This window comes from Mixophyes fleayi, chromosome 2, assembly GCF_038048845.1.
Source record: "Mixophyes fleayi isolate aMixFle1 chromosome 2, aMixFle1.hap1, whole genome shotgun sequence".
NCBI classification, from domain to species: domain Eukaryota; kingdom Metazoa; phylum Chordata; class Amphibia; order Anura; family Limnodynastidae; genus Mixophyes; species Mixophyes fleayi.
In genome coordinates this window covers 157,707,747-157,721,800 of record NC_134403.1, presented here as the reverse complement: position 1 = coordinate 157,721,800, position 14,054 = coordinate 157,707,747, and the positions used below count along the sequence as shown (strand labels likewise).

The following is a 14,054-nucleotide window of genomic DNA, read 5'->3' as shown; positions in this document are numbered from 1 at the left end:
CGGGAGCCTCCCGGACATTCCGGGAGAGTTGGCAAGTATGTACAAATGACATAAAGCGCTAAAATGACATAATATATAAAGTGGATGTTGTTGCAAGCTCTGGAAAGCTGCCCATGGACCAGATGTGTGTCTGATTGAACAAACCAATATTTGGACAGATCCAGTTGCTCAGTGGATCACCTTAGGCCCAATTAGCCTGGGTGGCTGATGATTGCACACATGTGGATGGTGGTCGTTGGCCAGCTTGATTTTCTGTCATAAATTATCAAAAGCTAATCTTTTAAAGGCATTTTGGGTCTAAACAGGAAAATTCACAAATTGCCTGACATAATAACCTTGTGTGTCCCAAATTCATGGTTAGAGAAACGTTTACATACATGTTACGTGTATCTTTGTGCATGTTAAAAATAACTTTTCCAATTTTGGCTTATATATTTAAAGGATCACATAAACTAAGCTACATTTTTAACTAACTGTATTTGTAGTTACTGATAACCGAGGAATATATCTCTTATTCAGTGTCTATAGATTGATAAACTCACTGGTAGACAGAAAGCAGCTCCTAGGAGTGAAGTGAGCATAATCCAAGACTTCATAATGTCACGTGGTGGTATCTTTACACCTGTAAGTATAAAACAGATAAGATGAAATTTATTTTACAGAATAACTTTACTGTTTTATCAAAGGCCAAAGTTACCTTTCCAGATACATTTATTACAATATTTCATTATTTACTAAACTATGAACTATTGCACACTTTATGGGCCTGTGGAAGATTTGGGGGTAGATGCATCAAGCTCCGATTTTGAAAATCCAGCGATTTTCTCGGGAGAGTTGAAACTCGCTGATGCATGAACCTGAGATTTCATGTAAAATCGCCAGAGATGTGTTTCTGTCAAAATCGCTATTTCCAAAATCGCTATAGATCAAAGTCCCGACTGTTTGCCACTCTAGCTATGGGGTCCCTCCCCTGATGTGAAAATCGGGGGGAAACCCCACGCAAATTTTCCCCTGACTTTCACGCAACCAGCAGTAGGCTGGCAGCACTAGGGTTAATAGTGGTCGGGAGGGGAGAAGACAGGGCGAGGGCAGTGTAACAGTGATGTGTTTACTAATCTCGCAGCTAGGAAAGACAGGAGAGTTAGTTAAACACAGGAGTGTTTGACATCGCAGCAACTTGCCAGAGATGACCAGTGATTTCTAAGATAAGAGTAAAAATCGCAGCTTAATACATCTAGTGACTTGGGGACTAAAATCGACCCGTGATTTGCCGCGATTTTAAATCGCTGAAAAATCGGACCTTGATACATTTACCCTTGGACACAAGTCCAACTCATCACTGCATATAGCACTTTTAGCCAAAGATCCATCTCAGTTTGCGCTCCGACTATGACAGATCTCCCTCTTGCACTTCTCTGTGCTTAGAGAGGTGGAACAGGGAAGTTAGTGGGTGAGCCTAGCAATGTAAAGACGTGTTCATGCTCTTTACATGCTATGCTGAGTTGAAAGCAGCCGTAGATAGGTCTCTAGGAGACGTAATCTTTTGCTGGTGCTTTCTGTTGGTGTAACAGACCTTGATGTGTTAAAAGAAGAAGTAAAAAAAATAATACAAATTTTAAAAAAATGTGTGCACCCCATCCCAAGCAGCTTTACCAAGACTTGTGCTGTTTGGGGGAGAAGCACTTTTTTTTTTTAAACATTATTTAAATAATTAATGGTTTAATCTGCTTTACAGGGCCGCTGTGACTGATACACTTAGGTATATCATGCACACCGGCCCATAAGGCAGATAAATAGGTGTGAGTCGCAAGGATCTAAAGATCCACGCAGCTTGAAATCATGTGTAAATTACAAGATGTGATTTAGACTTACAATTTCAGTGTAAATTGCAACCAACTATCCATCACATGACCTCTGTCACTATTGTTTGTCAGTTATTTTCCTAGCTGAAGCCTATTAAAAGAATGACTCAATCTTTACATATATGCATCAGTGAAATAGCAATTGTTTATCTGTTTCCAAAGAATTGACAAGAATAATTTTCTCACAGCAAGTAAAACCCATTGGGAGAATTTACGAAAGTGCTCAACGCAAATGCAGTTTTGTGATGTCACGCTCCTACTTTTGCACGAATGCACCATTTTTTATTCGTTCAGTCTCTGGTTTTGCCAGACAAGATTGCGGCATATCTGGAAGTGCAGAGTTTGCTAAGAGATTTTATTTTATGGGATGAGATTGTTAAAATGAGCTGCTGGGTATTGAAAAATGGAGCATTTAGGGAGACACACTGATGATGATGACAGTCGCCAGCACTAACTAGCCACTTCTGATTGCCAATTGATAATTAGACCCCTATACTGTTTTACAATCACATTCTTAAATATCTTGTTTGCCTTGAAATGCTGGCATGTTAGTCATCAACTAATGTGCAATAAAATAGTTTAAAAAGCATAAAAAAAAGACATTTGTTTTAGTTTATATCCAGTCTTCAGGAAACACCTGTACAACTCTCCATGTGTCATTTTTAACAAGTGCCATTTGTGTGGCTGTCCTTGAGGCAGGCATGTGGGATAGAGTGGGTGGTGAAGTATGTTGGAGAAAGCAACGTGTTGAGGCGATATATAAACAGTTATCGCTCACGGGCACGTGCAACACTGTTTTCTGCTGTGTGTTCCAATGCTATAATACCAAACTGCATATCCCCTTCTGCCAGCCAACAGGAGCATAATGTGATAACACATTAATACTACAGTGTGAATATTGCTGCAGAAGCAGAAAGAACAATCAACATTCAATGCATATGCTGATGGGCAAATGTAGTGTGACAGTAAATAAACAGTATGGTTCATTTCATTACAATACATTTAGGTGCTAAATTTGCACTTAAACACAGCAGCCAGCAAATTAAACAGTGAAAGTAAGTATCCGATTGTTTGCTGTTGTGTGATGCAAATGTTGCACCTAATTATTAGTAAATGAGTACTAATGTGATAACACAGAATTCTAGTCATGTATGTGACTCCTGTGAAAAAAGGCATAGGATTACTAGGATTAATTCAACGGGAGATGCCCAGGCAAACTAGGAAATATCGCCTTTTTTTACAAGGCACCATAGAGCTTTCAGATATGAAAACAGCATAAAATGTTCTGCCTGATTAGACAGGTGTATAAAGAGTTTTCATGTAGAGCTGTTGTTTGCATATCTAAGCGCACATCTGATACACTTCAATTGTAGTTTTACATACTGAAAGCAATGTAAATCAAAGATTAATATTTTTATTTCAGTTACATTTTTGAAGCACACCCCATTTTCCTCTATTTTCTCTAGTTACTTATTAATATATAGTAATATGACACTCAAAACAATCAAATACATGTTCATATTTATTATTATTATTATTATTATTATTATTATTACTTAATGACAGAAGAGTGTGGTAAACTGTTTTTTTTCACCTAGTGCATAGGAAAGGCATTGGTTCATGTTGAAAGCACTCGCAAAAAATGTGTTAGACACATGTGAGTAAGGTGCAGAAATACGCTCACTGCACCAGACTCTGCTTCAGTTCCAATGTGGGATGTCAAATATTTTTGATATGATGCCTAAACCAAATTTAAAGTCACCAAAAAGGCAAATTTTCTGAACATGTTTTTGCAAGAAATGATGTGCAAGAACAATGCTTCTTTAGGGGAAGTGTGGAAGGAAGCCTATTTTTTAATTGTTAATGTTTTCTGTGCAAGAGAATCTCTGTTCTTCCTCCCATTTATGCATTTTCCAGTTGTAAGTATTAATAATATTAAAAACTAAGTCCGGTGATGAAAGTTAAGCTAGGTATACACTATTACATTTTGCTTCAGATGCGATTACTGTAACGATTTTATGAACGAATGAAAGTCCGGATGAGCATGCAGATTGATGTGTACACACCTACACAATTTACCTTCAGATCTGTGATCTTCATCTGTAATAACGACCTGCTGAAAAGATCTTGACTCTACACTCTATAGAGATCTGCCTACACTGCTGTTTGTGAGTGTGTACACACTTCCACATTTGCCCGACATCGTTCCATCGTTGATAGTGATTTTTAGGATGCAATATATTTTGGTATGATAAAACATGATCTTGGGAGTGTACACACTCCTGCACTATCAGACAAAACAGTCGTTTTTCATGTGATCTGTACAGGGGCGGATCTAGAAAACTACTGTACTCGGGGCGATTTAGGCCCCGCCCCTTTCTAAAATCTTAGGCTGCCGACGGCTGCACACTATGTGCAGGTCCGTCCAGCCGTGACAGGCAGGGACAGTGTGCTGCCCGGCTGTTCTGATTGTGTTTCACAATCAGAGCAGCCGGGCAGCACACTGTCCCTGCCTGTCACGGCTGGACGGACCTGCACATACTGAGCAGCCGTCGGCAGCAAGTGTCTGCTAGGGGGAGCGATCGCCCCGATAGCCCCCCCCCCCTGGATCCGCCACTGGATCTGCACGATAATGGCATCAATGTGTACACAGCTCAATGGCACAGGGCTAGGTACCCACCGGCGTTTGATTTGAATATATAAATGAGAGTTCAAATGCCAAAGGATCTGCATGTGAAATGCAAACAACATAGGCATCCTGGAAAAGAAGAATGCAAGCAAAAATGCAGGTGTGTATGGGTTCCACTGTCAGACCATTTAACATCATACTTGCCAACTTCTTGTAGTTGGCGTCCGGGAGCTGCCGGGGGGAGGTGGGCGTGTGGGGGGCGGGAATCCGAAAATTGCATCATTTTGGCCCCACCCCTGTGACATAATGACGCAAACGCGTAATTTTACAGCGGTAGGCGGGGCCAAATGCCGCAATTCCCGGAGAATTGCGCCATTTTTAGACCTAATTATGCTCACTTCACTAGGGAGTGGGCAGATGCGGGAGATTTCCATACATGCCTGGGAGACCCACCCCAAATCCAGGAGTATCCCGGATATTCTGGGAGAGTAGGCAACTATGGTGTACAATTGTTTGTGTCTACTTTCTTTACTTGTATATAATTCTATGTCTATAGAACTATATATTAAGGTGTGTTTGTGTTTGTCTGTCCTTATGTACTGTATGTTGCTGTGATTTCATTGTTTCAAAGTGTAATAATAAGTGTGAGGCGACATTATGTAACATGTGCACTATTGTGTGCATATTTTGCAGTCATTTTGATTTTTTTCAGGCTGTGGTTTCTGTTAATACATGAAAGTAAACTTATAGTTAAAATTACAGTTCTAATGTTTTCCATCAACCTTTGATACAAGAGTATATAAGATATATATTCATACCTGTACACAGTCCCAAAGGTTTGAGGATAGAGAGGATTGAAGCTTACACATTTAGGGTTGTGGCCTTGACACATAAGGACAGATTGAGGCATGATTTGGAGGTTTAAGTGTGACCTGAATATGGGGACATTGTCCCAATTTTGTTTGGTGACATGTTGTGAGGTACATGTATGAAGTACATTTATGATGACGTGTAATACACAGAGAAAGTAAACAAAGTGTGGCACATGTATGAGGTACATTTATGATGATGTGCAGTATACAGATAAAGTAGACGAAGTGAGATACATATGAGGTACATTTATGATGACGTGTAGGACACATATAAAGTAGACAATGTGAGGTACATGTATGATGTATGTTTATGAAGACGTGTAGTACATAGATAAAGTAGACAATGTGAGGTACATGTGTGAGGTACGTGTATGAGGTATATTTATGATGACATGTAATGCATAGATAAAGTAGACCATGTGAGGTAGATAGAGTGAGCAGGGTAAGGCCTGGTGTTGTCAGAGTAGAGCTCAGTGAAGATAGTTTGCAGACACGCACATTTTCCTAGGCATGTGATGTTTTTGTGGGGGAATGCAGCTCTGCTCAGGATATAATAGAGGTTTAAGGGACAATGGCAGACAATTTAGTGTTCAGGAGACTAACTGCATTTTCTCTGGATAATGTTACAGTGTGTGTGGGAGAGCTTTATCTATAGTTGATGCTGCTCCTTCTGTCATACTTATTGTATGTACTACTTTTTCCCCTGTGGGACAGGTTATACAGTGCGTCTTTCCTGGCCCTACACTCTTTTGATTGAACATCACTGAATAGCACTGAATACAGCTGTGCATATTTGACTTGTTTTATTTGCTAAGTAGTAATGTGTGGATATTTTCCTTGTTAATTAGTTTTATATACTTTTTTTTTAGTATGTATGATAGCAGTTGCAGTATGTTTCAGCCTTTGAGTTAGAGTATGTTTGTATAGTTGCCAAACTTTTTAAATATTTTCCAAGGGCACTTTGCTGCTGATCAGATGTATCTAAACATATTTGATTATAGAGATTCAATTAATCTACAAGACAATGAAAAGCCCAGAGATAAGAATAACATTACAATATAGTTTAAATCTACCCTCCTTGTTTTTACTGACCTATACCTATATATATATATATATATATATATATATATATATATATATATATATATATATATATTGCATTCTCTATTTTTTTTATCATATGGTGGATTCACAAAGTTAATTATACATACATATGCAGCAAATGTGTAAATAGATTTCTTACCTTGCAGCCAACTACAGTTTGAGGCGTACATGAGATGTGAAGACTGAGGAAACTGAAGCAATTTAAATCAAGCTGTATTTTAATAGCAGCCAATCATCTTTTACTGGTTTCATAAGGTGTCAGCACTTCCATCATTTTTTTAATGAGCAAATGGTTTTAACATGTTTACTTAAACTTAAATATACTTCTGTTCAAATGCTAGGGTATATTATTATAAAAAGTGCATTTAGCTAAGTCAGCTTTCTTACACCTAGTTATTTACTCAATTTCCTGTGTACAGAAAAACAGATCATGCTGTAATCTTTTGTACCAATTAAATGTTAGCTTTCAAGTGAAGAGGCAATGTCCAAGTCTAAAGCAATTGTCCGGTATTAGGTGTGCAACATAAAAAATATGAACCGTTAGGGCTTTTCTTGGAGGTATTTATCAAGTTGATGGGATAAATGTAAAATGAATATTATGACTTAAACATACATTTAACAACTATATAAACGGTCTCATCTGAAGCTGAATTGATTCCCTTTTTATATCTCACACAATTAAATTTGATCTCCTAGGGGGTATATTAACTAAACTGCGGGTTTAAAAAAGTAGAGATGTTGCCTATAGCAACCAATCAGATTCTAGTTATCGTTTATTTAATACATTCTACAAAATGATAATTAGAATCTGATTGATTGGTTGCTCTAGGTAACATCTCCACTTTTTCCAACCTGCAGATTGGTAAATATACTCTCTTACTGATGTCTCTTTTTTAAACATTGATTACAGTGGCACATAACGGTATTGCATCACAATCCAAGTTTACACTCAGAAAACAATACCTTTTTTTCTCATATCATTATGTATCCTACATTACACAATCCATTGGAACCAAATTTTTAAAATGATTAGTGGTGCTCAGCCCCCCTTTTCCCTGCCAAATGTCTATAAAATGCATGCATAAATATGGTTAGTGGCAGCACCAATGTTGTTGGCAACGAAGACACAGCCCCCAGGGCTCCAAACATGCTCCACCTGGTATGAAGTGAGGGCAGTGTATGATAACGTAGCCCCATCACTATTTCAGGAGGGTTTTACGCCAGCCCGCTGTAAGAACTTGATAAAATTAACTAACTCATCCCTCATCAATAATCTTAATCAAAGCCATTGGTCCACATCTTCATTCATTTGAAATAATGAGTGATACCTTTTGGTGTCATTTTCAAGAAAGATACCTTTGGTTACTATCAGTATACCAGGGCTCCCACTGCATTAGTAGACAGGGTTAGAGCACATACCATGAAGAGTTGTTATACTGTCCTGGTACAACTGCACCAGGGTTGTAAATAAACCCCAAATTGCTCTGCCTACCAACAGTGTTTTAAGAAATGAGTGGGCCTGTGTGCAAGATGAGTGCTTAACCCCGTCCCCCGCCCCCCACACACACACACCCAAATCTGCACCAGTCGGCCGGGCTGATTTCTCATAACTACTGCTCTTTGCTGGTAAATTCTGATTTGCTTGATGGACAAACCTGGAGTGTCACATTTTACCTAACAAACCAGAAGGGTGATAACATTTGGGAAAGCAAGCAGAGATTTGGTTACTTTATTCTGATGTCAGCAATGTAAGTGGTCAATTGTCATGTGATTACTTTATTATTAATGTTGTTATCATGCTGAGGCACACTGATATAGATATATATATATATATATATATATATATATATATATATATATATGTGTGAGATTTGATGTTTCGGGCAGGCGGTACAAGGCTAATTGTCAATGCAATAAGACATTTGAGGACTTGAATATATGGGGCCTTGTGAGTAGTCTTCTATGAGATTGACTCTCACATGTTTGTACAGTGTACACATGGATTGTTGTTTCAGTTTGTTTTGGGGTTTTTTTTCATTCTTTTAAAGCACTAGATTATATAGAGGAGTTTGGGTAGTTTTGTAAGAAAAATAGATTTCACGTGTATACACATTATTCAACTCTTTGAGTAAGTGCAATTCTTCACTTCAAAAATCCCATAAGTACCCTCTACAGGCTTAATTATCAAGAATTTGGAAAAACAAAGTGCAAACGCATTTGCCTTTGCTCTTTGCAGTTAACACAATTTAGCAATAACAGGATAAGGAGCTACAAAAGTTTGGTAATTAGCCTCAGCACTTGTATCCTATTTGCTAATAAGAGCTACTATTGCTTGCTATTTTTTGCTGTGACATTTTCAGTGCTTCTTTATCAAAACAAATTCCAATATATGTATCATTTTATGGGGCCGATTCAATTCGGCCACGTTAGTGTAGGAATACCACGATACTAACTGTATTACCGTGGATACGGTAATTTTAACCCTGATTTTTGCTCACGGCCCCAAGGGCTGCGAGCAAATATCAGCATTAAAATTACCATACTAACGTTAATACTGCGGAATATTACCGTAGTAACGGTAATAGTGCGCAGGCCGCGTTATACCTAGAATAATGCAGCCGAATTGAATCAGCCCCTATATGCATTATTTTCTTCGTTTTTTTCAGCATTGCACATTTAATTACAAACATCTTAATAATTCCTGCATTCCTGCTGTAGGTGAGGAAAATGTTTTGACAAGTTTATGAGCAATGATTTGTTCCATGGTCCGTAATATACAGCTCTGAGTGCTACATTTCACACATTGACTATGGCATACAATTCCTTTCTGTCATGGGTTGTGTGTATGTGTGGAGCCCTGGCTCTGTCAGAGAACTGGCTTATATCAGCATTGCTGTAACTATATGTTTTTGCCAAAGAATTAGGTCAAAGAACAAGTGTAATATCATTTGGGGCCATGTCCTCAGTGTACATTATGGCACTGAAAAAAGAGAGCACACAAACTATATAATACCATATTGTAAATAGCATATATTATTATTATTGTTATGATTATTGTCAAGAAATCGGGTACTACTGGACTGAGAACTTTTTATTCATCACCCGTTTCTCACGGTTTAATGTTCTATTTAATCCTTAGCTCAGTATAAGTATATACACCAGAGCATCGGTGTATTATGTGTCTTATTATTTCATGATGATAGGTACATTTTGCCCTTGCTATTACTTGCAATATTGTATGTATTAGAAATATAAAGAGTATTGCCATACTGTGTAAAAATAACAGGACAGCAGAATTCATTTTGCTTGTGTCAGCTAAGGTAATTACCATTTGTCACAAATGTCCATTGTTATGAGGTGTGGCTTAAATCTGCTTTGTAATCAAAACAATGGCTGAGTGACTTGACATAGCTACCTGGCAGCCCACACTAATTAGCTAGGTCAACAGGTAATTAGTTTAGAACTTCTAGATGATATGCAATGTGCCTCCCCAGTAATATAATGGCTGAGATAGTATTGGGAAATGTACTAATATGTATCAATATAATGTTATTGCATCAAAATGTATCACAGACTCAGATTGTGTAACACTACTGATACCATGTGTCAAGTCTTATTGTTTCATGTAAGCCTGCAGTGTCATTCCCTGATGTAATATTGTAACCTCATGTTTAGTGTATCCAGCCAAACAGCTAATTGAGTCAAGCCATGCCATTGTATAATCAAGGTAACAGAGACGGTATGTCTAACAGTTAAAGTGCCCACTAGTAGACTCCTGCTGAAAGGGGGAGGATTGAGACATTTGACCCTACTCCCTGTGTATACAGCCAAGAATATAAAGAGCGCAGAATGCCAATACAGCTATTCTAGCTGGAAGGATTCTGGGGTACAAGACATCAGCAAAAAGGACTCTGGGCCAGGCATTGTGGTGCCGCTGGAGGAAACCCTACTAGGGCAGGGTCTGTGTGAGTCAGTAACCCAGGCTGGGTGACACTGTAACCGTCTAGCTAATCGGTAGTGGTAATATTGCGGGAGGATAACTCTGTAAGAGATTATTATTTTGGAGTGCTGACTGCAAGAGGCTGCTGGAGGATACATGCTACCATTTACCCTGTAACTTGTGAATGTCTTGTGCTGTCTTGTTGTAATAAAGCCTTAATTTGGATATATTCTGGTCTACCCAAGTGAGTTGAATCCCACAGAGAGTAACTGCCATCCCAGCTAAGGGTGGTATAATCACAATTATTATTATATTTTATTTATAAGCTACCACAAAGGGTCCACAGCGCCATACTTGACATATACAGAAAGCTGTGATGCCCAACATATAACATGATACATGAAGAACAACATACAAAGACCAGACATACTGAATGAATAAAAATACAGGTGACACATAAATGTAGATACATTTATTTGCGGGGCAGTGATTGAGAGTGATGGTAGTAATCAGCATGAAGTAGGTCTGAGCTTAAGAAAACAGGACTAGGGAAGGAGGCAAAGAGGTACAGAATATTAGAAGGAGAACACACTGCTCGTGAGAGCTTACATCCTAAAACATATTCATTGTATGCTATTTACAGTATTATTAATTATTATTTATCATTAACATCATCATTTATTTATATAGCTCCTACAGATTCCGTAGCAATTTACAATTTGGAACAAAACCCGTATAAAACAATTCTGAGTAATATAGACAGACAGAAAGATAAGAAGTCCCTGCTCGCAATCTTACAATCTATCATTTAGACTTAAGCTGAGTACACACTACACTGGTTTCGTCCAATAATCAAACAGCCGACATACGACCGCTCATTCAAAAGTCTGGTCAGTGTGTGCAGTCACACGATGGCCGAAAGTCTGCCCAAATGGACGATTGTCGCCTCATTTGGTTGGTTGTACCGTTTAATATTTTCGTTCCAATCTCGTTTCCGCTGTGTAGTGTGTATAAACTTCCGAACGATCCACGACAATCCTCCGATACTTGCTCGACCTGGGGGGCGTGTGTAGGTTAATTTTTTATGGCAATCCCACAGGCTTGTGTTTTGTATAGATGTGTATTGCACCTGTCTGGCTGCAGACCGTTACACGTGTATAAAGCACGTGGGTTACTACCCTTTGCATCTATGTTGGCAATCATTTCTCGTTTAGCCTTTATAAAGTTTAAAAACTATGAAAGTTATAAAGTCTTTGCTCTGTCGGTATGGGTCTCCTTAAATGGGTGTTCTCCCGCTGGATGAGAGGGGTTACTAGTTGGAGCAGTTCCTGAAAAGTTGAATCATTCATACGAAGAAAATTCTTGAAATCATCTGGGTTGTTGTCCCGTATCTCCTGTAGCAGGGGCATATGAGAGAACGTGTCTCTCCTCTTGAACCAATCTTTGCTCCAACAAGATCTATTCTTTCTCCTTCTTTCTCTTTGGTTCCGTACTTGCAGTCTTCTTGCCACAGCAAGCAGGAGAAGTGCAGTTGCTTGTTCTTGTACTTCTGTAGCCATTGTAGGTTTACAAATAGGAATGAATGAAGGGACAGTGTAGCCTTCTGTTTTTATGCTGTTTTGGGAGTTAACTATAGCGAAAGCTCTGCCCCTTTATGCTAATGTCTTTGGTATCTCGTTACATTTCCCACAAATGTCGATGCAGTGTGTACGAAATTTAAATCATTGTTCACGACAACATTGCTGTAAAAAGTCGCTAAAGGGACGTCCACTCTTCCCTTTATCGTCCTAAACAAGGCTAGTGTGTATGCAGTCCATGGACCGAGAGATCGGACCATCGGTCGCATGTAAAATCGCTCAGCATAAAAAGTTGGTCAAAATGTCTGTAGTGTGTACCCAGCTTTATTGTCCAGGTACAGATGCAAATTTTAGAGGTCTAGCTATCAAAGAGAGATAAACCCTAAATCCTGTGTATTTGGGAGCTTTTGCAGGATTTAGGGCTTCTCCCTATTTACCAAAACATGGGGAAGCCTATTTACCAAGGATAGCGGTGTCACATTAGCAACACTGGGATAGCCACTAGCTGGTACTAGTGCAACTAAGCAAGTGTGCGTGGAGTCTAATGCACCCCCGGTATTCACCAGGGACCCCCACAAAGAACTATCGTCTTTGCTGCATGAGGTGCACAGGTTGCAGTTCTCTGATTGTCACCAGTGCAGTGATATAATGAACAGGAATAGTCTAAAGCCAGCTGGAAGCGCAATATACAGGGGTGATCCAAGGAAACAAGCCAAAGGTCAGAACCAGAATGTGGTGTGCAGTACCAAAATGAGATCTAAAAGGACAGTCCTGAAACAAGTCAGGAGCCAAATACAGGAAACAGAGGGAAAACAAACTTTTTTTTCATGTAGCACACAAATACTTGATAGCTTATTTGTACACTGAAATTTAAAGGTGATATTTGTGTGCTACATGAAAAAACAGTCAATATTTAACTTATGTGCAAAACAGAATACTAATTTGCACCCCTTGCATTGTAACATGGTTTTGTCCAGGAGACTGAAATAAGAAGTTTCTTAAGTTAAGATCCTTAATGAATCAGGCCCTATGTCTTTCTCAGCTAAAAAATAGCTTACAAAACCCCCAGGGAAGCAGCAATATATCTTATTTCCATAATATACTTGCACCAACAAATAATCTCCCATATATATGACCTAGTGGGAGCGAGATCTAGGTGGATCCCTAGAGGATGAGGAGTGGACTAAAATTTGGCAAAGCACAGTGAAAAGCTCACATTGTTCTCACTAGAACCACACCATGTGCTTCTTCTTCATGCTACCTGGGATGTGAGCAGAAGAGAACAATGGTACACATGTGATGGACCTAACCAAAAGTGTACCAATATTTGTGTTGAGTATATTGCATGATTGATACTGTCACCCAAGTAAAGAAAACACAATCCTCCACAAGACACTCCCACTGTCCAAGCCGCAAGTTTACTTCATTCATCGTCATAGCTGCTAAGTCTTGGCGCTCTCTTCTTCTAAGGCCAAAAACAAAATAAATTGAATTATGCTTAATGTAAAAGTAGATTGCATTGTCATTGAAAGGCCAAAGCCTGAAACAATCTGGAAACATTGAAAACCATGACATAACAACAACTCACCTTTCCTATATTAATACTATAAATATAACACATTAATGAATTCTGGATTAATCCCCCCTTCTTCTCCCTCACTCTGCCTATTTGTCATAGCCCACTCTTAGGTTACTCTTTGCAGGATGAATACCCATAAAGTTTTAAGCATTTTGGTTAAATGATTCAGCTACACTTAGAACTATGTCAATTTACTACTAATTTGTATGTGTACCGGTAATTCATCATCATCAACATTTATTTATATAGCGCTAGCAGATTCCGTGGCGCTTTACAATTGGTAACAAACAGTAATAATGCAATACTGGGTAATACATACATACAGAGAGGTAAGAGGGCCCTGCTCACAAGCTTACAATCTATGGAATTAATAAACATGTTATGACTGTAGAAACCTATTGAACTAAAAATATGAAAACTTCAAAGATGTTTTGATTTTATATTTCCTAACTATACACTTCTGAAAAAGTGGCCTTTAGAATGTAAAAGTG

The 14,054-nt window shown here is 38.6% G+C and overlaps 2 protein-coding genes across 3 annotated transcripts in view; one reads left to right on the top strand and one right to left on the bottom strand.

Annotated features, from left to right (window-relative positions):
• Positions 1–14,054, bottom strand: part of AMELX (amelogenin X-linked) — a 198,045-nt gene that overhangs the window by 6,317 nt on the left and 177,674 nt on the right. The window contains exon 2 of the mRNA XM_075200312.1: positions 543–622. Coding sequence (XP_075056413.1) covers positions 543–596 — 54 coding nt within the window. The 5' untranslated portion in view covers positions 597–622. The remainder of the gene's footprint in view (positions 1–542; positions 623–14,054) is intronic.
• The window catches only part of ARHGAP6 (Rho GTPase activating protein 6), a 550,783-nt gene that overhangs the window by 442,040 nt on the left and 94,689 nt on the right, over positions 1–14,054 (top strand). The window lies entirely within an intron of this gene.